Source organism: Podarcis tiliguerta (genome assembly GCF_965153285.1).
Source record: "Podarcis tiliguerta genome assembly, chromosome: 8".
Classification (NCBI taxonomy): domain Eukaryota; kingdom Metazoa; phylum Chordata; class Lepidosauria; order Squamata; family Lacertidae; genus Podarcis; species Podarcis tiliguerta.
In genome coordinates, this window is record NC_139541.1 from 42,424,547 (window position 1) to 42,448,056 (window position 23,510).

The following is a 23,510-nucleotide window of genomic DNA, read 5'->3' on the forward strand; positions in this document are numbered from 1 at the left end:
AGCCTCACAGAAGTAGCACCCCACCTTCCCACAACAGAAATATTAGCACATAGACCTGCATGTGGAAGACAACAACTGGAAGCAACCATGCTAGGGCATGTTGACCCACTACCCCCAGCTCGCTGCTCTACCCCCAGCCCCAGCTGACTGGAGTGTGAGGCCAAGTTGCTTGAGGGCATTGGAGACATCAGACGCAGCTCAGCCAAACTGCTGGACATTCCCCAAGGTGATCTCCATCAGCTGTCCTGCAGGAAGGATTTCAGGAGAGGCAGCAAAGACCACCTCATGGCCTGCTCTTACTGAACTTTTTCCATCCTTGGCCAAATAAGATCTATGATCAACTGCCCTGTGAGAAATATCCTGGTGACTTTTTAATGTTCACTGTAATCTGCCTTGGACGGATTTGTATCCCAAAGGGCAGGATGCAATTTAGTTAGTTAGTTAGCTAGTTAAATAAATAAATAAGATGCTGAGAACAGGAGGGAGAAAAGCATTGAGGTGCTCCATTACCCTGAAAATACGATCAGAATGAACAGGAAGTAGCGATTTGGGGAGGGTGCACTCTCACATTATGGGGGGTCTGCAGGAATTTTTCTGGAGTTGTGGTGGAGCAGAAGTAAAACAAATGAAAAGGGGAGAGTGGCCTGATTTCTCACAAAACATGAGAATACTGCCTGAACATTTTGTCTCGTATCTTACATGTGCTAGAAACACTCTTTAAAAAAAAAAAAGCTAGGAATGGGGTGGGGGTTCATCCCCCCATGACCCAAATTGGAAGTAGCATCTGGTTAGAAAAGGAAAGGGGAACATTGAAGATAAAGAAGAAAGGATGACGTCTGCTCCTTAAAATACAACTTCCCTTGTCTGTCGTCTGATTAAAGCTTGCTAGCCCCGTTCAATGTCTTCCCTTCAGTACCCTCCCCTTCTTCAAGGAAAATATGTACTCCATTATTTCTCTCTGTATATTTCAACTTCTAAATGGGATTTTTATTTTGAAGGCTGGATAGGGTGTGGTCTTGCACAGCTTCCACATCGTCATAGGCCAGAAAGGGAGTGGCAACCCACTTGTTTTTAAATATTTTACACATTAGGTTTCTTCCAGTGTTTTGGATTTACTCCAGTAGCTCTATTTAGAGATTTCTTCATGTTTCCCAGCCAGTCAGTTTCCATCAGTGCTGCTGCCTCGAGAGAGAGAATGGAGTCCAGTACAGCCTAAGTGAAAGAAATGCAGTAATCCAAGAGGGAAGTTGTTGGGTTTTTTCTTCATTTGGGGCCTTTTCTGCTGAAGGTATGCAAGCTTTTGCATTTGACAGAGTGTCCTGGTTTTCAGGCAAAAACGAAGCATCTGTGTGTATAACCTTACTGGAGCCACAATGGAAGCTTTTTAGTCATTTAATGTAAGTACAACCTTCAGAATAAATTGTTGAGATAATATGGAACTCTAAAAGCCACTTTTATTGCCTAGGGAAATTGCTCTTTAAAAAAGAAGTTTAAATTCAACATGTTTGTAGATACCAGGTTTTTGAACTCATTTTCTGATTTTGTACAAAAGGAACAGAAACAAGTATTTTGAGACAGTATTCACACGTGTTGTGTACATGTGGATAACATTCATATATCTACTCTTACCAAATAAGTATTCAGTTTGTAAGAAGAAGTGCTAGAGCACAGGTCAGCAACCAGCACTCCAAGGGGCTAGAAGCAGCCCCCAATCTCATTTTATACAACGTCCATCACCTGAAACTACCCTATTCTGCTTCATCAGAGTTCCTTCCTGTTCTGTTCCTCATTTTTCTTGTTTAAGTGAGCTCCCTCTCCATTTTTTTCTATGTAGTTTGAGAACAATTGCATCATTATTTTATTTGATAAACATAAATTGATTTTTTAACAACTTTTCCCCTGGTTGTAGGGAAAGGATGATTTTCCTTAGCTATCTGAAAACAAGCTGGTATGCTTCTACCATACCTGTTTGTATAGCACACTAAAGTAAAAAAGAAATACCGGTAGCTTTCACTTTCTTTCCAGAACAATAGCTCTAACTAACTAACTAACTAACTAACTAACAAATAAATTCTGTATATCTATTTGAGAATAATACCATCAAACCCAGTGTGGCTTACATCTGAGTAGACTAGCACAGGACTGGGACTTTAATCTGGTGAAAGCTGAATCAGGAGTCTCTATTCCAGATTACTTAATCCAGAACACTCTTTGTCTCTGGCTTTGCCCACTGCCGCTGCAACCCCCTTAGGGAGTTACTCTAAAGCTGACCACCCCTGTGCTAGACCACAGAAGTCCTGTCCTTTAATTTCAGGTGGGTGGGTGGTTGTAGGGGGTGCAAGACTTTCTGCATAAGTTCAGAGGCAACTGTGTCTTTGATATTCTGAGATACATGAGTGACATGGAATAAAAAGTGTCACTTTAAGAACATAACAAGAGTCCTGCCAGGTCAGGCCAATGGGCCCTCTGCTCCAGCATCTTGTTCTCACAGTGGCTAATTAGTTCCCTATGGGAAGCCATAAGCAGGACATAAGCAAGTCTGCTTGTGATTCCCAGCAACTGATATCTCCAACAAAATACTGCCTCCAATATTATGGAGGTAGACCACAACCATTGTGTGGCTAGTATCCATTATTCTCTATAAATTTGACTTATCTTCTAAAGCCAACCAAGTTGGAGACCATCACTACAACTTGTGCTATTGAATTCCATTTATTTAATCAATTTCTATACCAGCTAAACAAAATAAACGGTTTTCAACATGGGTTAAAACATCTTTAATAAACAGCAAATACAAAAAAAGAGAGACCATTTTCTGTAAAACACCATTAACAACCGAATAGCGTATTCTTTTCAGTATCAAAATAAACATAAAAGGAGCATCAAAAGTGTAAGGAGAATTCACAGCCAACGCAGAAAGCAAATAAAGTATTCTTAAAAGATGAGGAAATAAAATATTACAAATGGAAGTTCCCTTGTAGACAATCAGTGCAGTATTGTGGTTAGAGCAGGCATCTCCAAACTCGGCTCTCCAGCTGTTTTGGGACTACAGTTCCCATCATCCCTGACCACTGGTCCTGTTAGCTAGGGATGGTGGGAGTTGTAGTCCCAAAACAGCTGGAGGGCCGAGTTTGGGGATGCCTGGGTTAGAGTGTCAGAGTAGGACCTGGGAGACCAAATCCGTCCTTGACCATGAAGCTCACTGAGAGACCTTGGGCCAGTTACTCTCATCCTCACCTACCCCACAGGGTTGTGGGAATTGGAGGAGGAAAACTGTGTATTCCACCCTGAGTTACTTGAAGGAAGACGTGGGATACAAATGCAATAAATAATAACACAAAATATAAACAAAAGTATATATTCTAACTTTAAAACCCCCCACCCCACAGCCATATGACTGACAACTACGTGCTGTGTGAGGAAGCATTTTCTTTTGGGTCTCCTGAATCTTCAGACACTCTGCCTTCATTGCCTGTCCAGGAGTTCTAATATTATGAGCAGGAGAAGAAACATTTCTCTTTTGGCACTTTTGGTTTGGAGTTGGTGTGCCTTTTGCTTCAAGCTGGAGGCGTTGGTCCTCTCTGTATTTGAAACGAGATTTGTGTGGGGCTGTGAAGAACGAACGAGTCTTCTTTCGAAGTGAGACGCCTGATAAGGAGCCCGTTGTCCTTCGAGGAGCATTTCGGGTGCCAAAAAATGAAGCCGCCGGATACGCCCGTGTTTTCGCGGCGAGAGCTGCAGTACCCTGTGCCTGCCAGGAGGGGGCGGGCTACCTGGGGAAACTGCGAGAGGCAGGGAGAGAGAGGCGGGGCGGGGCTTGGAAGGATGGGGGAGGAGTCGGGCCGCTGCCCTTCCTGTCGCCATGGAGACGGGCCCCGCGGCCTGACCCGCGCCGAGGAGCCTTTGGTCCAGCAGGGCCTGCCCTGAGGAAGGGGGCCCCTCAGCGCCCTCCCGATCCCGGGCATGAGGCGGGTGTGTGGCCGCCCGGAACCGCCACTGAGCTGGGGGGGGAAGGTGAGGAGGACGGACTCGGGCCCCCCTTCCCCTGGTGGGTGGGGGTTGGATTTATACAGCCGCCGGAGTGAGGCCTTTCCCGTCGGGGGGAGAGGGGGGATCGTGGACTTATGGGGTGCTCGTGGTTTTCTACGAACCTCTATGGAAGTATTTTTTGGGATAGAGGAAGGGACTCTGTGCCATCACCGGCGTCTTGGCTTGAGAAGAGCTGGTCTCTCTCTCTCTGGCTGTCGAGTTTAAATCTATTTTAATTTTTATTAAATCTACCTCTGCTTAATTAGTGCTGGAATTATACTAAACGTTATACGGAAGTGAATGGCAAGCACGATCCTGTACACGTGTACTCGGAAGTTATGCAGGCAGTTATCTGTGCACACTTTCCTAGGAGTGAGCCCCTCTGATTGGGACACACAGTAGTATAAGTTTTTTTTAAAAAAAAATGCTTGTGGGACTTTGAAGACTTAACAAATTTATTATGGCCATAAGCCTTCCTGGACTACAGTCCACTTCATCAGATGCATGAAGTCTTAGTTATCCCGTGTTACAGGTATAGTTATACACTGGGTGCTCCCAGACAACCTGTTTATTATTCAGTGTTCAGACATCCAGATTTATTTTCAGGGAGGCTAGACACTTTTAGCCAGAGATTTTCAACCTTTTTGACTCCACGGCTCTCTTGATGTTTAACTGAGCTTGCTGAGAACTGAAAATGCAAGTTTTCCATTATATGTGCTTTCCTTCCACTGACTGGCTTTTTCTTAAATCCTATTTGAGACATTTGGACAGTTGTGATTTATGAACTGGCACTTTAATTTCTCCATATTAGTAGCCTCTGAACATCTCCTGGTATACTACACCTAATTTTCTAAGGCATGGGCCGCTGTTTCTGTGAAAGGTACCTCAGTTTTCACTTTTCAGAACTCGGAAAGGCATGTGGAAAAATAACTCCCCTTCTTCCCAGCTTGGAGACAATATGTTTGCTTCCAGTTCTAACCAACCAGATCACTATATTTCCTTCCTCAATTAGCCTTTGATAATTCAGATAACTTTTAAACACCCACTCACCAGCTAGTTCTTACTAAGGTGGTAGACAGTGTTTGAAACTCTCATTGTTTTAGGTGCATTTTGCAACTTGGAATTTCATTAGCATGAGCAGTTTCTGAGCTCTGGGCGCAGTACTGCACCTAAAATTTCAGAATAAGACTGCAGTGTGGAAGCAAAGGAGAACTTTTTTGTGCCTCCCCACTTCCAGCTACTCTCTGAAGACTGGAGAAGAGACCTTCTTAAGAATATTAGGGTGGTGGACAGGGGAAGGACTAGACCATGTGAAAAAATAGAACATAATATTTTAGCTGTAGCACATTCATTTTCAGCAGTGTATTCTTGTTATTAAAAAAGTGCACATAGACATTCCGTTGTTGTTCCCATAACCTAGGTTTAAGGTTCCATTTAGCTCCTAGCTTTCATATTTCAGTTTCTAACACTAGTGGTAGATCTGTGTCTGGGCTGTACCACTTCAGACTGTGGGGATGCTCACATAACTGAATGGTCTTTTGTACAAAAAGTGTTCTCTATGTAGAAAACTAGCTTGTCTAGGAGAAGATGAGGCAAGAATCATTTTGCTTGACATAAAGGGTATTAGTGATAGTTAGAGTAGACCCATTGAGATTAATGGTTCTCTTCTGATTTAGCTGGACTGGGGGACATTCCATTATATGAGTGCCCCCCTACTTGGACAGACTGAAATTGTGCAGCCTAGACAAAGGTTTACCATTTAAGTGAGAACTAGATTGTAGTATTGTTACATGTCACCCCAATCTCTGAGCAGTATGAGATTCCAGAGGTTCCAGTTGCTTACTCAGGGTTCATGTTTCCTTTGGAATAAGGTTCGGCAGAGACTGTGGTGTCTTTATGATATATGGTTTGGTTGACATCCATCTGTCTCGGGAGACAATGGAAGAGTACACTTTTGGGGGTGAAGTCAAACTGTTGGAGAGTTACAGTGCCTGCTGTGGCTGTAGAGACCAATAGGGGAGAGACATGTTTTGTTGCAGCTGGGGCAGATGAAGGCATCTGGTTGTTCTGATGCAAGTGTACCAAGGCATTTCTTCTTTCTGTCCTCCTCCCAGTGGTCATTTGTCCTCTGGTCACTACTGTGGATATACAACCTGACTGACTGCTATATGGTTTATTTACACATATATACAACCTGAGTGTATGATGAGGGTGGTCACAGCATTAGCAACCCAATTTGGTCTTGCTTCTCCTATAGCATTGGATTCAAATGAAAATCAGGCACCCCCCCCTCCACCTCTCTCTTACTTAACAGCCTACTGCTTTTACACATCTAGCTCACATCACTCAACTATCAACTCTGGCGTTTGTCTTTCTAACTACCAGCAAGTTGAGGGAAATCATAGTGTGATTGATGCTGTGTAAATTCCTGAACCCTCAGGTACAATATAAGACTTGACTAGGTATGGGAGCTTCCGTTAAGTGCTGTCTAGCAGAGCTATAGATTTATATATTTTTGTCTCCTTAATCATCTGCTGTGATTCATAATAATATGAATGTTTACAACACTTTTTTTTAATCCTCACAACAATCCTGTAAAACAGTCTAATATTACTATCCCTGTTTTCTAAATGAAGAAGTCTGGATCAGAAAAAATAGTGGCTTCCCTAAACCCATCTAGTGCGTACATGATAGAGATCAGATTTTAACTAGAGACATCCAGACTACACAAGCTTTCTGTGGTTGCCATTTGAGACTGTTGCTCTTTCAAAAAATGTTTGCAATCCCTGACTACGAAAATTTGGGTGTTGTGTATTTGAGTACTGTGAGCGCATGTGTGCAGTCCTCGTGTTGTCGTGTGTATTTATAAGAAAGTGTCTAGGAGATCTGGCAATACACTAGTGTTGTGTTCCCTAGGGAGTGGCATCAAAGTCACTCCTCTGCCAATTCATAAAATCAGTTGCTTTAGCCTCTGCTTAAAAAAAAAACCAAAAAACCTCTGTTAAAGGAGAATCATGAATTTTCACCTCTTGTAGAAGTGTCTGTTGTGTTCCAGTTTCACCAGCCAAAGCAGACAGTGGATAGCTTGCCTCTTTTTAGCTTTTGTAGTTCAGCTACAAATATATGAATATTGGAGAATGAAGTGGGCTTTGCTTTGCAATAAAGGATGACCTATTCGGTGAGCTTTTCCATCACACCTGTCTTCACTGGATAGAGATGAAATGGGTCAAAAAGCAAAAGATACAAGATTGTTTTTAAAAACAGTATTACTTAAAATGTAAAGTATCATTTTTGTATTGAAGGCTTTGGCACAGAAGCCTTTATGTATCGTATTTTTTCAAAAGATTGTTTTTGATATGATTTAATCCTTCTAATTTACTCTTGACTATCTACAGAGAAAAGGACTGTGGGCCTTATGAGAACATTTTAAGAGCTACATGATCAGATTAAAGGAGCCTGCACTGAGAAACTGAGGCCACCATCTTGCGGCTGGGGTAAGGGAAGCCTCCATGACTTCTGCAACTTTTATAGTCTTCCATGGCCTTGGGCTTCTCCAGGTTACACACACCTTGTGAAGCTTAGAGTTTTCATGTGACGTCTTTGCTTGTTTGTAATAAATATCAAGTAAGGGTGCTTGTATTAGATTTGTGCAGAAGACAAAGTAGCTGAACTTGTGGAGATAATCCAGTCCTCCTCTTCCCTCTGTTTGCTTGTCAAAGTACTTAGCATAAATGCAGAAAGTCATTAGACATACATACTGGTTAAAGGCAGACATATGGACAGGGGAGGGAAAACTTTGCTTCAGAACTACTTATGTTTGGTGAGATATGTTTCCACAGTGCACTAAAGCACACATACTCATTCAGCTACGGGGGTTGGGATGCAAAGCATTACACAGTTCTCACCTAGAGCAATAGCACACTTGGCAACATTGCACCTATCTCAGCGCCTAACAGTATAACAGATGTAACCTTTAGACCTGGTCTAAGCAAACCTCCAAAGAGACAAGGCCAGCTGCAGTATTGTCTTATGGGGTGGTCTTTTATTATTTATTTATTTCATATTTTTTATACACTGCTTGCTTTTTAAAAACCTCCAGGTGGTTTACAGAACAATAACGTTATCAGTAGAAACAGTTAAAAGCAACTGTTTGAAACTTTTTTATAAAAAAAATCAGCAATAAACTAAACAGATTAAAACACACACGAACATTCTACAAATCAGGTTGGGCTTGTCTGAAGAAAACTGTGTTTAGCAGGCACTGAAAAGAGGACAGTGAAGGTGTCAATAGGCAGGAGGTTCCAAAGTGTGGGTGCTGCCATACTTAAAGATCCATTTCCTACAAATGTAGAACAAATTATATTATGTGGCACCTGTAACAGTGCCAGTTCCGCAGATCAAAGTAGTCAAGTGGGCATATTTGGGCAACGCAATTGATCTTTCAGATAAATAAAGCTTTCTTTTCTGCTTCTGGTAGATGAACATCTGCAATAAACCACCTAATAAGACAGCACCAGAGAAGAGTGATGAAGCAGCTCATGAGGCCCAGTCCCAGCATGCCCGGAGAAATGGCTGGAGCTGGCCTCCCCATCCATTCCAGTTTGTGGCTTGGCTGCTCTACCTCTTCTTTGCAGTGGTTGGCTTTGGGGTCCTTGTGCCACTCCTGCCTGCGCACTGGGTTCCTGCTGGGTATATTGTATCCTTACATGTTGATGTTTCAGCATAGTATTGCAAATACAGCTGTCACAATTACTGGTGAGGTATTTAGGAATGGTAGAAAACCTTTAGTGAGCAAAATCACTGAGTGTTCCTATCGTTCAGACTATACCCTTACTTTACTGCAATTTGTAGGATTGTTGCATTTCAGTAATATCTTACGCTTTCTAAAAGAATAAATGCAATTTTCTGTACACTAATGGCTCATGGCGTTTTGCAGTGTCCTTTCGCTCTCAATGCTGCGCACATTCCTTGTTAATTTTACTTTTCCTGTGCCTTTGTGAATGAATGATAATTTGAATCCTTTGACTCACTTGGTGACAAAAGCGACCTTTTTCTTAACTGAAGAGATTAAATCTGATATTTTGCCCACTTAAATGGGACCCTGAAAATGAGAAGTCAGTATATTTGTAGAGACAACCCTTAACTGTGTCCACTTCAGTGTCCCGGAGTGTTTTTTCTCTGCCATCTAGTAGTTCATCTTACAGCAGTTTCTATTGACCCAGCTGATGACGGTGTGCGAGAGAAGAATTACCAGGGGCCACTCACTACTTTCAATCGAAGCCAGCATGCTCACGTCATTGAAAACCGCCACTGTCACATCTGTGATGTCAATGTGTAAGTAATAGTCTTGCTCTTCCTTGTGTTTTCTGTAAGTTTATTGCATTGAATCCTCTCACAGACAGCAGTCAAGTATTGGAAATATCAGATGAAGCATGTGTGTAATAGTTGTGGAGTTATATTCTACCTTCATTGGAGAACTGGTGATTTATTGAGCACAAGGCTGCCAACTAAATACCCATTTCTGGTTCCAGAAGCAGTCCAGTCCTTAATTTTTCCTCAGTTCAAGTTATGGAAACAAATACTGCCAGGGCAATGATTTTTCCTGTTGGTAGGGTCCTGTGTTTTTGTTGTTGCTTCATTTCACTGGAAGCCAGTGGCTCTGCTACATTGGTGGCAGGAAGTCATGGACAGCGCAAGAACCACCAGCACCATTGTGTTTGTGCATTGGACACAGTGGTTAGGTAGGGATTTTGGCTTGCCCAACATACTCGTCTTTCAGTATTTTTATTGTAGCATTAAGAGAGAGGCTAGAATGATCTTGCTCAGGTGTGCTGGCAGGAAGCATAAAAGTCAGCAGCAATTAAGAAAAGAGCAGTGGTCTCATGCTGCTTCATTGCATTTAAGTGGGAGTTGCATTGTTGCAAAATATATAAGTAGGCTCAATTGGGTTTGTAGCCTGAGAGAAAGAAACAGGGGAAGAAAGAGAGTGTGTAATGTTGGTCTTTAGTAGACTTAGGTGTGCTATTCTTCCCCCTTTCTTTGTGTTTTAGGCATCTAACGTAGCAAGCCAGACTGTGAGAGGCATGAGCAACAAACTGTAATTAGTTCTGTTTTGCAGGTTTTATCCACTCTAACATGAACATTCCTTTCTTATTGTTAGGAGCTCCAGATCAAAGCACTGTGGGACCTGCAACAAGTGTGTGTGTGGATTTGATCATCACTGCATGTGGCTTAACAACTGTGTGGGAGAGAGGAACTATTGGTATGGGTCATGTCTTTCATAGCATTAATCCACACAAGCAAAGCTACTGTGCAAGACTGTTGAATCATCCCTGTGCCTTGTGCTTCAGCCACTATTGTCCAAATACCTAGTTTCTCTCCTTTTCAAAATTACAGCATACTCCATACAAATCAGAGAGCACCCTTAAGTTTGCAGGCAGAATTGTATGCCTACTTCTTCAGTAGCTTTTAAAAGGGAGCACAGAGTAGAACTTATTTAGCCAAAGATTAGGGATCTCTGTCCAAATGCTTATTTTGAACCCTAACTCAAACAGCTGGACATAGAGCTCACTTTCTTGCTCTGTTCCTTCTGGCTACTGAAGGTTAAGCTTTGTCCTCTTTTAGTAGCTCTGAAGTAGGTGATGCCAGCCTTTTTTGGCATGTGTGTCACAAGTCAAACTTAAATTAGGATAGAGTTCTGTAGTGTGTGCCACAGTACATGCACATCCCTCTGGCCTTTGAGGCAAAAAAAAAATTCCCAACTTCGCTTATACACGGATGTGGTCTGAGCAGACAATGATTGACCAGGAAAGGGATCTAAGGGTCATGGTGCATAGTTAAAAAAAACAACCACAAACCCAGTGTGCATTAGAATTCCATGTTCAGGGTCATTAGGAACAGAATTGAAAACAAAACTGCCAATATCATAATGCTTTTATACAAATCTATGGTGTGACCTCTTGGAGTGCCATGTTCTGGGAGTGAACTTTCAAAAGGATGTTGTAGAGCAGGAAAAAGTTGCAGAAAAGGGCATGAGCAACTCTCTTATGAGGAAAGACCATAACGTTGGGGGCTTTTTGGTTTAGAAAGAAAAGCAAGTTGCATAAAATTATGAATCGTATGGAGAAAGTGGATGGGAAGAACCGGGATCATTCAACAGACAGAGTAGTGCTAACTGACCTTCTATTTCCTTGGCAGGCTTTTTCTGAACAGCGTGATATCTGCCATCCTAGGCCTTCTCCTAATCCTACTCATTGCTTGCTACGTTTTTGTGGAGTTCTTCCTTAACCCCATGAGACTGCGCACAGACCAGCACTTTGAAGGTATCAACCCACACTCTGCATGAGGAACTGTCTCAATGTGAACACTTTGTTCAGCTAGGTTCCCTCAGGGAGCACCTCTAGTGATAAGTATCCCAATTATCATATGCTATTACAGCATTCTATGATCAAGAGTGGCATGATGCAATTTCTTAAATAGTTAACATCTATAAAGAGATGTTCAAGCTCAAAGCTTCTTAGAAATAGTTCCCTTTGACCTGAGCAGCAAAGGTATTTTGCACCTTCTCAGTATCACTCCCCTTCAGATGTTCCATGGCTCCAGACTTGGCTTCAATTTCCTTATTTGTATAATTCTGTTTTCTAGGCCTGAAGAACCAGACGGATGTGTGGTTTGTGTTCCTTCCTGCTGCTCCCATTGAGACACAAGGACCTGCCATTTTGGGTTTGACTGGGGTTCTGATTCTCCTGGGGCTGCTGACTCTGTTCCTGTTGGGTCACCTGCTGATCTTCCACATTTACCTCAGTAAGTATCACTTTTTATCCTGAAGTTCATGTTAATTGGGAACCCCCGCTGTGCGCATGCTGTGTAAGGAGCAACTGGGATATGTTTTCTATTGTCTATGTAAATACTCTGCAGAGACTATAAAAAGAAGTAAGTATTTGCACACAGGCTTCCAATCTAAGGCACAATACAAAAGGAAAAGGAAATGAGAGAAGAGAAAAGACAAGCAAATTCAGATACTAAGTCTTAAAGTTACATAATTCCCCTTAGAAGTGACCAGCTGAACTGGCCACTGAGGAGGCAGTTTTGGGAGAAGAGAAGCCAAATAGCAGTTGGTCCCAGCTAAGCTGATGTAGTTGGTCTCTCTTCTCTCTGCTCAGATTCATCTTACTCTTCTTAGCATTTTTATTCCAACAGTTGTCTGCCTCTATTCCCCAGTGGTTGAGTGTGTGTCTATCCCAACTTTCAAATGGTGGGGTAGTAATAAGCAGAATGGCAATAGTACATTCCCATTCAAATATCTTTCTAAAGTGTGAATGCAGCTGAAGGTGAAGGTGACTGGGGCATACATTCACTTATGGTCTGGATAGACAGTGGAGTTCATAGTACTCTCCCATCACAGTTCTCCAAGGACCACCCATGACTTTTGTTTGGATTGGAGTATTTTGCATGCAGTGTTTACTTAACACTTCTGCCCTTTGATTTAACAATGAAAAATGTATTATTTATTGAGAACCCATAAGGAGGATGTTAGTTAATAATTCTGAGCTTTTCCACCTTTATTCATGCAGTGTCTGAGCTGGCAGATTTTCTATCATTTAATTCTTCTCTTTTCCGTTTCATTAGTGTGGCATCGATTGACCACCTACGAATACATTGTGCAACAACGTCCCCCTCAGGAGATGAAGGATCCTGTCAAGCAGCTAGAATCCTGCCCTCCTCAAGTGAGGCCTATTCAGGTATTGCAGGGGTGACCAACCTGTGACCTATGGGCTGGATCTGACCTGACAAGGCACACAGAGTAGTTTGCTGGCTCCTGCAGCTTATCTTCCAGTCTCAGCATGGTGGTACCCATTACTGAGATTGAGAGTCAAAGTGCTCTGCTTGCTCCTTAGAGATGAAGTGTAAAAGACAGCACTGTGGTGGTGGTGTTTTAAAACCTACATTGGGAATGTATTTAAAATCTTACCATAAAAGGTCTTTCTCTCGAGAGCTGGCAAAGCTGCTTTCTTCAGGGATCGGGGAACTCAGTCAGGCAGCTGATCCAATTGTGCCTCTCCCTACCCCACACCTGGCATCAGGTTTGGATGAAATGACCTTGTGGGCCCAATTGGGACCCATGCCAAGCCAAGTTGCACCCACAGTCCTGGGATTTCCCAACCCTGATATAGATAGAAAAATCTCCTTTAACTCAGTGTTTTTAGCAGAGGGCATTGATTTGGTTTATATAAATGATCCTTATATTTGGATCATTTAATACTGACCAAATTATTCTTTTAAGAGAAACACAGCATTTACAACTTCTTTAAAAAGAAGCATTTTAAAAAGAATTTTAAAAAGAATTTAAAAAAAAAATGATTCTCATGCATCATATGCCTGATCAATCCTCTCTTGGAATGTATAGACAGTATTCACATTGACAATAAATTCAGTTGTACAATTTAAAGAAATCATCCATTCCAAGTGGATTTTGTGCACTTTGGGTACAAAATGATCTTCCATAGTCTCTCAGCGCTGCATGGTGAGAGACAGTTTAGCTTGTATACTCGAATCTAGCTTTGAGCTGAATTTCAGATATGTAAGAAACTTGTGCAGAAACTTGTACAGACTAAAACCAAGCTGTCAAAGGGAGGTGCAAGCCATGACTGGCACATGGCATTAATAGGGAGCTAGTGACTTTTAAATGAAATGATTGATAGTGTTGGTGCTCAACTAAACACAGCATAATTTTATATTGTTCATAAACTATTGCCCAAGCCTTTAATCTTTTTATCATCTAAAATACAACTTGAAAAAGTGAACTATATGCAAGTGGCTCTGAAGTTGCAATCTGTTCATGTTTACTTGGGAACAAACCCCACGGAACATACTGGGACCTCCTTCTGGGAAAATATATTATAGGACCAGGCTTTTAAAAAGTAATGGTGATGTTGAAATCTACAGGTACCTGAGCTAAATAACCAAATGTTCCTTCCTTGCCCCATGATACGGAGGCATTTGTAGAAACAGGGTTTTACAGTAATTTTGACTTACAATAAAGAGAGGGAAACTAACTTGCCAGGATGCCTGGGTTGTTCACTTGCCTCTGTTTTAAAATAACTCTTGCACATTTCAGGAAATGCAGTTTTATGTAGGAAGCCTTGGATATACCAATCCTGAGATCCAGGTGGAAGACTCTACAGGACTAGCATCTGGGAAAGAGTGAGTAAAGCGATGTTAAGTTTCTTTTCATATAACTGAGCTTACCTAGAAGCTGTTCTAGAGACACAGCAGGTAGTTTAATGAAGTCACTCTGAGGGGAGGAAAAATTAGCACTTCCAGTTTTTCCAGGCATCTGAGGTGTCATAACACCATTCTCAATGTACATAATCTCATAGGTACAAGTAGAGAGGCTAGCTGTTTGTGTGAATGGGCTATAAGAGAAGTTTCCCTGTGTATAAATGTTACTAAAGGGACACATGGAACAACTTTTATCAAAGCATTTCCTCAAATCATGGAAAAGAGATTAAATACAAATTATAATATTAAGATGAAATATACAGAAATTCTCCACATTGCAAATGGATTTCACATGAAGAAGAAAATTATGTTAAACTATTATAATTTACATGGTGTGACATTTTTATTTTGTTACTTCTTGTTTTTGTATTTTAAAAAAGCAAAAACTGAAGGCATTTCTTCTTTCTGAAGAAATTCTGGGAGTTCAGACTAGAACTCCAGTAGCAAAGGCTTGATGGGCTGACAAAGGAGGTGAAGCTTGTATCAATTGCAATGTAGATGGATTGGTATGTAAGAAATCAGCACTGCCTGTTCTGTTTTCAGCCTAACCAAGTTCTGCATTCGCAGTGATGGCTCAGACACCAAGCTCATCCTCACCCCTGAGCAATCAGAGGTGCAAGATGGAGACCAGCCACAGGTGAGAGATAGAGCTGTGAATTCTAGTCTTTTGTGCTGGGGCTGTGCTGCTGCGCCTGATCTTGGGGTATAAGTCATCATGCCACACTTCCTCTTTCATCGGCAGCTGTTATCATTCACAGCTCAACTTGTATCCTTGACATTTTCCCTTCTGTGGTTAGTGGCCCTTTATCTGCTTGTATCCTTCCATTGAAGCAAAATTACAAAGTTCATACTTTGATGGCAGTATGAGGAATGGGGTTCTTGAATGCTCTTAAACTGAAAGCAGTGTTGTACTGAGGCTAAATATGAAAAGGGTCAGATGTGCACTTTCTCCTTCTTTTCCATGTTTTCATGGAAAATCATCTCTCTCATTCTGAGGGTATTTATTACTTATTTTATTTTTAAAATTGTATACCACTTAACTGTAAAAAACAATAACCCTCCTCTAGGCAGTTCACACACACACACACACTCACAGAGAGAGAGAGAGAGAGAGAGAGAGAGAGGGGCTGAAAAATAGTGACTGGCCCAAGATTACCGAGTGTGCGTCATAGCTGAGAAGAGATTTGAACCTGAATCTCCCAAGCCCCAGACCAACAATCTAATGTCTACATCACACTGACTCTCAATCATCAGTTATAAAACCATTTTAAAATGGAAGGAAGTGGTGCTAGTTTGATACCTAACATCTTACTCGTTGTTTTACTTTTTATCACTCCTCCCTCCTTCCTTAAAGGGGTCAGTGGGACCACATTGTTCTTTGCCCTTGCTCACCCCCCCCCCCCCCGTTATCCTCAGAGGTTTTTAGACTAAGAAAGAGTGACTGCTCCTAGGTCACCCTGCGAGCTTCAAGGCTCAGTGAGAATTTTAACTCTGGTCATCCAGGTCCTTCATTGTCACTCTAATCCGGGATTGGCAAACCACCCAAAGCATTTTTCCCTGCCTCCAAGCCCCCATCTGTTGTGGCAGTTGCAAAGCCATTGTTGCTTTTTGTTTCTCTCTGCTCAGCCCACTCCCTATTGGAAACACAACTCACTTCCTCCCTGGTCATCAGATTAATCATTTTATGAGCAGGAAGGGAGTGATAACACTCCCTCTTCAGTTGATCGGCACAGATCAGCTGAAGCAGGAGGCTGTGTGATTATTCCCATGAGTGTAGCATGAGAGTGTATTTTGGCCACACCACTGGCATTCAACCCCAGTGGGCTGGCCAAGGGTGAATCTGGGCCTCAGGCCAGTAAAAGGTTAGCCACCATCCTCTAACCATTAAAATTGCAATGATTTTAAGCAGATTTGTCTTGTTGTGTAACTTCAGAAAAAGAAGAAGAAAAGGAGAAAGAAGTTGCATAAAGTCCCCTCTTCTGTGTCAGAAGAAAGATCCAAGGCGGCTGATGGCCCATGGTCCTCTCTTCCAGCTTTACAACCAGGTAAAAGGAAAAGGTGGAGAGAGTCAGAAGTAGAAAGTATTCAAAGAGAGGTTATGGGGTCATGAATGGTGTATGAAGGCAGGCATTTTCTTAGTTTAATAAATAACCTTTCAGTGTATAGAAATTTTGGACATGGCATTATATAGGACGTTATAGACATGGTTTGTACTATTGTTTTAAACAGCACAGTTCTTTTTCTTTTTTATAATTATGTCCCCCCCCCCCCCCAATAAAATAGGGAAAGTAAGATAATGCCATAGAGATCCATAACCGCAGCTGTCTTAGGTTGATCAGAGTTTTGTGGAAAACACTTTTCCAGGCCAAACAGCCTTTAGGGAGGCACCTCCTTTTCCTGCCGCACTGCACAGCCTCTAAACATTGGAGCATTTCTTCTCAGCAGCAGAAACCATATAACTAGCTGACCAATCAGTAGATTCCAGATTTAACTGCAGAGCTGCCACCTCTCCTTTCTCTAGCTCACTTCTTTCTACATGCCAAAGAGTAGATTCATACTCCAAAGCCCATGGAGACTGGAGCTCTGTTCTGTTTGCCTCTTGGCCTTTCTTGTGGAACAGGGGTGGTGGATAGGATCCAGCTGCTGGGCCTGATCCTGAGTTCCCTTGAGTTCCCCTGAGTATGGTAGGTGGGCAAGGTGGCCTACCTGTCAGTTCCTGTCAGTCATCAGGTGATGCAACAGAACTTACTAGTGTAAATGCTGGTCAGTACTTAAAGCAAACCCCTCTTTGTGTGGGGATTGGCTGCACTGTAGAGTTCCTAATTGAAACATTCCAGTTGGGAATACAGAAGCACAGCCAATCCCTGCAAGGCTTGTTGTCAGCACCAATCAGGTGATTGATGCTTTGATGCTGATGGCAAGCCTCACTTGCCAAGGAACAATCTGGGGCACACTTTAAGGTTTCCAATTATTGATTTGCAGCCACATCTCTATCTGCCCACATCTGATACCACATATAAGGTCATGTGTGGTTTGTGGAAGATGTCTTCACAGGGCATATTATGAGCCCTTCCAGACTTAATTTGGTCTGTGGTCTGGAGGTTCCCTGCTGTTGCTGCTGAAGGAGGGAAATATCATTTCCTAACCCCCTCTTCCTCCTCTTATGTTTGCAGAACTTTCCATCACAGGTGCCACCTCCTCAACATCCTCGTCCTCCAGCCTTCGCCTTCCCATGCCGGCTGCCCCTCCCAAAATAGTCACACCCACAGGCAGCAACGGTCCTGTCCAGGCCGCAGGTCCTCCAGCTGACTACCATTCCGAGTCAGCCGAGTCCATGGATGAGATCCCCGTGGCTCAGACGCGTCTGGGGAGCAGTGCCCCAAATGCAGCTTCCCAGAGCAACGCTCGGCATCTCCCCTTCCCCACCGTCCACTCCAGAGGGGGAGGAGAGAAGCACCAGAACACCACACACAACCCAAAAGAGAAGAACTGTCAGCCACCTGCAGGGCAGCGGGTGGAAGAGCTGGAACTGTCTCCTAAGATCCCAACCATCTTTGTGAGCAAAAGCAGTGGGGAGCCACCTGTCCCCAAACCCTGGTCCGGTGAAACATCATTTGAACCCCCCCACAGAAAATGCTCCAGTAAACGGCACGTGGATGATCAGGACTGCCATGTATGGGACTCAACCACCAGTTCAACCGCAGCTTAGACATCCTAAGAGCCAAGGCAGAAGAAGGGATGTGTGGGCTGCTCACTCTCCAAATATATTCCTGTTCAAGGATTTAATCTTGAGTCATCTGTCTTGCTCTCTGGAGCTGGCTGGTCATGGCTCCTTGTTAACCTGCCTTTTGTGGATGGGGGAGAGGGCTTATTCTATCATCTTTGTAGCTTTTGCAGGGAAGTCATTTTGCCTTTGAAGGCCAACGGAATTGTAGAAATCTGCTCCTGGGCAACAGTCTTTCCTCACTGATGGGTACCAGGAGGTTTGAAGGTTTAAGGCTAGGCCTTATAGGTGGTTGAATTCTTATTTCAAGCTCTCTTACAGATCCCACAGAAGCAAGCCTGTTCCCTTTGCTGAACGCAGTGTATTCCTATGGGGTGCCAAAAGCAGCTACCACAACAGTGGAAGGGGCAGGGTGGGAAAGTCACTCGTCCTACACTCTCCTCTGGAAACTGCTCTGTTTTTCTATCTCTCTGTCTGAAAGGGTTTTCTCTTTTCTGTGATGGCTTATTCTTGCCTTGTAATGCAGATTCACTGGCCTCACAGTGGAGGACTTGCATCGATGGCCAAGGGCCAGAACCAGGGACTTTGAGTGGGTGGCTTCCCTTGAAAATGCTGTCTGGGGAAAATAAGGCTCTTTGCAAGGTGTGCAAGGAGATAAGGTCCTAGGACGAGGCTCCTGGGTGCTTGTGAACCTCCTCAGTGTTTCACTGCTTGCTATGGAGAGGGACCATGTGATGGACCACATGCTCTGCAGCTCGAGCAGGGCAGGGGACCTGTCAACCCTTCCAGGTGGCGGGCCGCAGTTTCCCCACTTCTGCCCTAGAAGTCTCGTGTTCCATCCCTGGCATCTTTAGTTTATAAAGGCACAGGTAAACAGTACGTGAGACTGTGCCTGCAACCCTGGAGAACCACTGCCAGCCAGGGAAGACAACACTGGTCTAGACTGACGAATAGGTTGGCCTCCTGCAAAGCAGCTTCTGATGTTCACGCAGCAATATTCTCGGGCTCCTGGAACAGCTCTGTTTACAATAAAAAAAATTTCTATGCTCTTTGCTAAACATTTTTCTCCACCACCACCCCGACTTTTGTGCGTTTGGTGAGGATGAGCAGCAGTTTTACCTCTTTAGAGGACGAAAATGTTTCAGTGCAGATTCGGTTGGATCCTGAATGCAGCACCCCTCTGCTCTGAAAATGTAACCTTTTTTTGGGCGGGGGTGCAGTCAGCCCTTCAGTACCTCTTCAAATAACTGCACTTTTCAACTGGTTAACTACTCAGAGGACAACTCTGATTTTATCTCTACTGAGAACATTTGGGAATCATTATCAGTAGAAAGAAAATCAGATTTGTCTTCTGAAAGGACAGCTCAAGTAGGAGAGCACATTTGTTTCAATTCGCAAGCTCTTGGGGTCAATTCCTGGCATCTTGAATAAAAGGATATCAATGTCAGGGATGGGAGTGATTCTGCTTTGCCTGAGTTTCTGGAGAACTGCCAGTCAGAGTTAGTGCTGAGCTAGATGGATTAATGCTCTGTGTTGGTATAAGGCATCTTTATATGTTCAGCATATAAGAAATGACTCATAATACAACATTCAACCTAAGTCCTGGTTCTAGATGTGTTGAAGAATAACCAGTCTTCAAAATCTGCAAATTAAAGTAATCTACAGAGTAGGCTTGTAAGTCTTACAGCAGCCAATACTTGCAGCAGTCAAAACTGAGGGATTGTGAATCTAGAGTAATCTTTACCAATCCTACATGCTCTCTAATCAGGTGGTCTCTAAGGATCAAACAGCAGCTTTAAAGTGATTTGGGTGATGATTTTCATCTGGAAAATGGAAGGGAAGGGAACTTTTAACCTCCTCCCACAATGCCTTAGTCCCAGCCAGATTCCCTTTCCTTCACAATCCCAGATCTCCCACTGTCAGATATAGTTGTGCATTGTTGGCTCCTACAAAATGAAACCTCTAATGGCCTCTAGAGGGCAGACTCTGAACAGAAGTGCACCAGAGCTCTGAACTCTACTTGCATCTGCTGCTTCTGTGCGCTGGGTTGCTTGATGTATTAAACCTGACAGCCACGGCACTCTTCCCTTTCTCTAATTGACTAAGAGGCATCTGGAAGACATTTAAGACAAAAGCAAGTGGTCCTTTCTGGGTTTGGAATGAAAAACTATGCATGTTGCTGCTGCCAGATTGTGAAGGGTGTGGATTGTTTGGCCTATCTCTCCCTGAGATGTGCTGTGTGCAGGTGGCTTCATAGGAACATCTACAGCCAAGACCAGAGCAGAGATGGTTTCCCGTCCACCTTTCAGTGTGTTACGACTTCTTGTTCTCCAGATTCCTCCTTTCCCCCTTCCTTTGGAGAAATCCGTTTGAGGCTGTGCCCTTCCTCTCGTTCTGATGCTGGAGGTGGTGGCAGCACCTACATTTCTGCCAACATCGCTACAGGGCAGCCTTTGCGAAGCTGGTGCCTCCAGATGTTTTGGACTGCACAGCCACTGTAGTTGTAGTTCAAAACATGGAAAGCACCAGCTTCACAAAGGCTGCACACTGCGGCAGGCTTAGCCGTGCTGAGCAAAGCAGATGAGCGCAATGGGAGTGAGGTGTCCTATGCCTTGCATCAAGGAGAAAGAGCTTGTTTGAAGCCTGTAAAATGTACTGTGTGGATGAAACAGCAGGGCAAGTGCCCACTGAAAGCCAGGGGCCTAGCTAGAGTTTGCTGGTTGCCCTCCTGCTGTGTGCCCTTGGCTTGCCCCTGGAGAGCAGTTGCTCTCAGCCAGCCAGCTCAGTGTCTCATTTCCTTCCCCCTGCTGTGCTCAGCTGCCAAGAGGAATCCAGCAGCTGCCCCACAAGGTTGCAGGATGCCTGCCGTCTAACTTGCATCGGCTCATTTCCTTTCAGATCTCCCTAGGGTGCCCCCCTCCACCTTGGCTCCAGTGACTCTCTTCCGTGACACTTAACCGGGCTTATGCTCCCTCTTTGGCTGTTGTGGGTGCTTGCAGAAACTACCTGCTGGCCTCCTGCCATCCTTAGGAAGATATTGGCAGTTACTTGTTCCTGTGGCCTTTCAAGACCATCCACCCCACTACACAGGCACAATTGTAGGTCTCCACAGGGCAACAGAGCTTAATGGAAACTGCAGCAAGTTGTTGAGTAATGAACATTTAAATGTGGAACAGCCTTGGGAACTCCTTGGCCATTTTTTTAAAAGGCTGAAAAGGAAGTAGAAGTCTCTTTATTCTGCCCTTAATTCCCATGGAACAATGAGAATATTTTGTCATTAATGGGGTTGCTTTGTGTTCCACTTTACAATCCTCTGTTTGAAGGGCTACTATTTAGTTTAAAGATGAATCCTAAGAAGGGAGATCAGGGGCCTTGAATTTGCCCATCCATATTTAGTGTCTGGACAGCACACAGCATGTAGGTTCCCTAGTCACAATCTCTATGGTGGTGAGAGGTACAGTATTATACTAATTATTTTTCAATTTACATGTCTAAAATAGCGCATGCAATTCTGTTTCTCCTTTCATCCTCTTTTTGTGTGTGTGATGCATTTCCTCTTTCTTTGTGATATGTATGTTTGCCACCCTAATCAGTGCACCCCTATCCTTTTCCTGCTGAGGAGTTCAAGGCAGCCATCATGGCTCCTTTCCACTTTCATTTTTATCCTCAGAATAACCCTTTGAGGTCAATTAGACTGAGAGATGGTGACTGCTCCAAAGTCACTCAGTGAGCTGCTACTCCGGGGTTGAAATTAACCACTGTGCTGTACTGATTCTTTTCTGAGCTGGGGTAGAACAGAATTCACAAGTGGGATTGCCAAGAAATTCTTGTAGGACAAAGCATTTCCCGTTCAGAATTCCAACCATAACCACCACCACTTCCTCCCCATTTCCTCCCCAACAGTCAGCCATCATTTTGTGTTCTGGGTTTTTCACCAGCTTATTTGTGCAAATCTTGGGATCCTTTCCCAAGTCTGCTACCAGCTCTCTCTTCTACATGGGCAGTGCTGTTTTGGCAATTTAAGCAACAGCACTCGTAGCCGGAACATTGGAAATAAAAGGAATGCCACCACTGTGTGTTGAAGGGAACTGCATGCTCAGCTATGGTTGCAGGAAGATGCTGCTTCTGTACCACTCCCTTTTCACCATTCCATCACGACGGTGAACCTGGCTTCAGGTAATGACTAGGTTTAGCCAAGCAATGTTATGTTGCCTCCTGGTGGTGGGGTGCAGCTCTTCCCCCATATATGTTGCAATGTTACATGTGGAGTTGCTGTGGATACCAGGTATATATATTGCATAAGAGCCCAGTAGACAGTGCTAGTGTTTTGTAGCAACTGGTGTTATAGAAGGCATGCTGTGTAATAATCATCTCCCTCTGGGCTTCCTGCACAAATTCATGTCTTCCCTCCCCTGCAAAATAAGGTTCCCTACTGGCACTACGAGCAGAACTTTCTTGAACGCCAGAGAAAGCATCTGAGCATGTGCAGAGTGCCCTTCCTTTACCATTTCCCCCCCTTCCTTTACCATTTAATAATTTCAACCAGTTCTAGAACCAGCTGCCCTGTGAGCTAGAGAGGAACAGGGAGCCAGCTGTCACTGACTGTCTCTAAATGGCCTGTTTTTACTAATTTAATTATACATTATTCATAATACTATTCATTTTTCATATATCTTATGCAAGTTGCTCTGGGAGATTGTTGTTTCAAGAGGGGGCTAAAAATGCTATGGAGAAATGCATACCTATATTAAAAAGGGGGAAGTGCTTCCAGAAAAAGAGATTAAATGTTGTTTACACGCTTGTAAATTCCAAAGGTCCCTATTTACTCAGGTAAAAGTCCATTTTCTGGTCCTTGTCCTTATTTTTGTTTCCTTGGTGGTTCCTTGTTCCTATTTTCTCAATGTGAATTGCTAAATTTGCCGTTATTTAAGTTGCAGGCTCTCCCACAGGGCTATAGATGTTAAGGCTGCAATCCTACAAAACACTTAGATTCTGAATCCTTGAGTGAGAATACTTCAGGGTCATTTAGTCTAACACCTGCTCAATCCAGGATCTGCAATGCAAGATATGTACAACTTCACAAGCGAAGATGAGATAGCATCCTCTACTACATCTGTGGCAGCAGGCTAGTTGCAGAGTGGGGGGCTGGGGGTGGGGCAGGCCATGTAACATACACAGCTTAGGAGGAACACCAAGGGGTCTGCATCTGTAACCTCAGGCCATTGCCTCACTTTGCCTAATGATAGAGCTGGCCCTGCTTGCAATTTTATGCAGTTGTGGATGCATGCAAACAGGATGCATTTCAGCTGCTCTGATAGTGTTCTGTACCCTTGAAAACCCATGCACAGAAAAATCTCCCCTCTTTTAAATCTGTGCAGGAGGGACCGCTGCAAAGAGCAAGGACATACAGTGAGGAGTCCTTTGACAAGGTGTAACAGGAGTGGGTGGGGTGAGCCTGCAAAGCGATCCGTGGCAT

At 43.5% G+C, this 23,510-nt stretch overlaps 1 protein-coding gene across 3 annotated transcripts; it reads left to right on the forward strand.

Moving 5' to 3' along the window:
• Positions 1-1,104: 1,104 nt before the first annotated feature.
• On the forward strand, positions 1,105-18,096 carry ZDHHC1 (zDHHC palmitoyltransferase 1). Of its 3 annotated transcripts, none has more exons than XM_083452513.1 (12): positions 1,105-1,397; positions 7,425-7,523; positions 8,507-8,725; positions 9,188-9,363; positions 10,190-10,291; positions 11,227-11,351; positions 11,674-11,832; positions 12,658-12,770; positions 14,147-14,232; positions 14,854-14,947; positions 16,244-16,355; positions 17,484-18,096. In XM_083452513.1, exons 3-12 carry the CDS (start codon positions 8,507-8,509, stop codon positions 18,017-18,019), a joined length of 1,722 nt encoding a protein of 573 aa, XP_083308639.1. In that variant the 5' UTR covers positions 1,105-1,397; positions 7,425-7,523; the 3' UTR covers positions 18,020-18,096. The 3 variants fall into 3 exon arrangements, with proteins under 3 accessions (XP_083308639.1, XP_083308640.1, XP_083308638.1); XM_083452514.1 differs by lacking the exon at positions 1,105-1,397 and adding an exon at positions 3,792-4,014 and having other exon boundaries at positions 14,878-14,947; XM_083452512.1 differs by lacking the exon at positions 1,105-1,397 and adding an exon at positions 3,813-4,014.
• Positions 18,097-23,510: the final 5,414 nt, after the last annotated feature.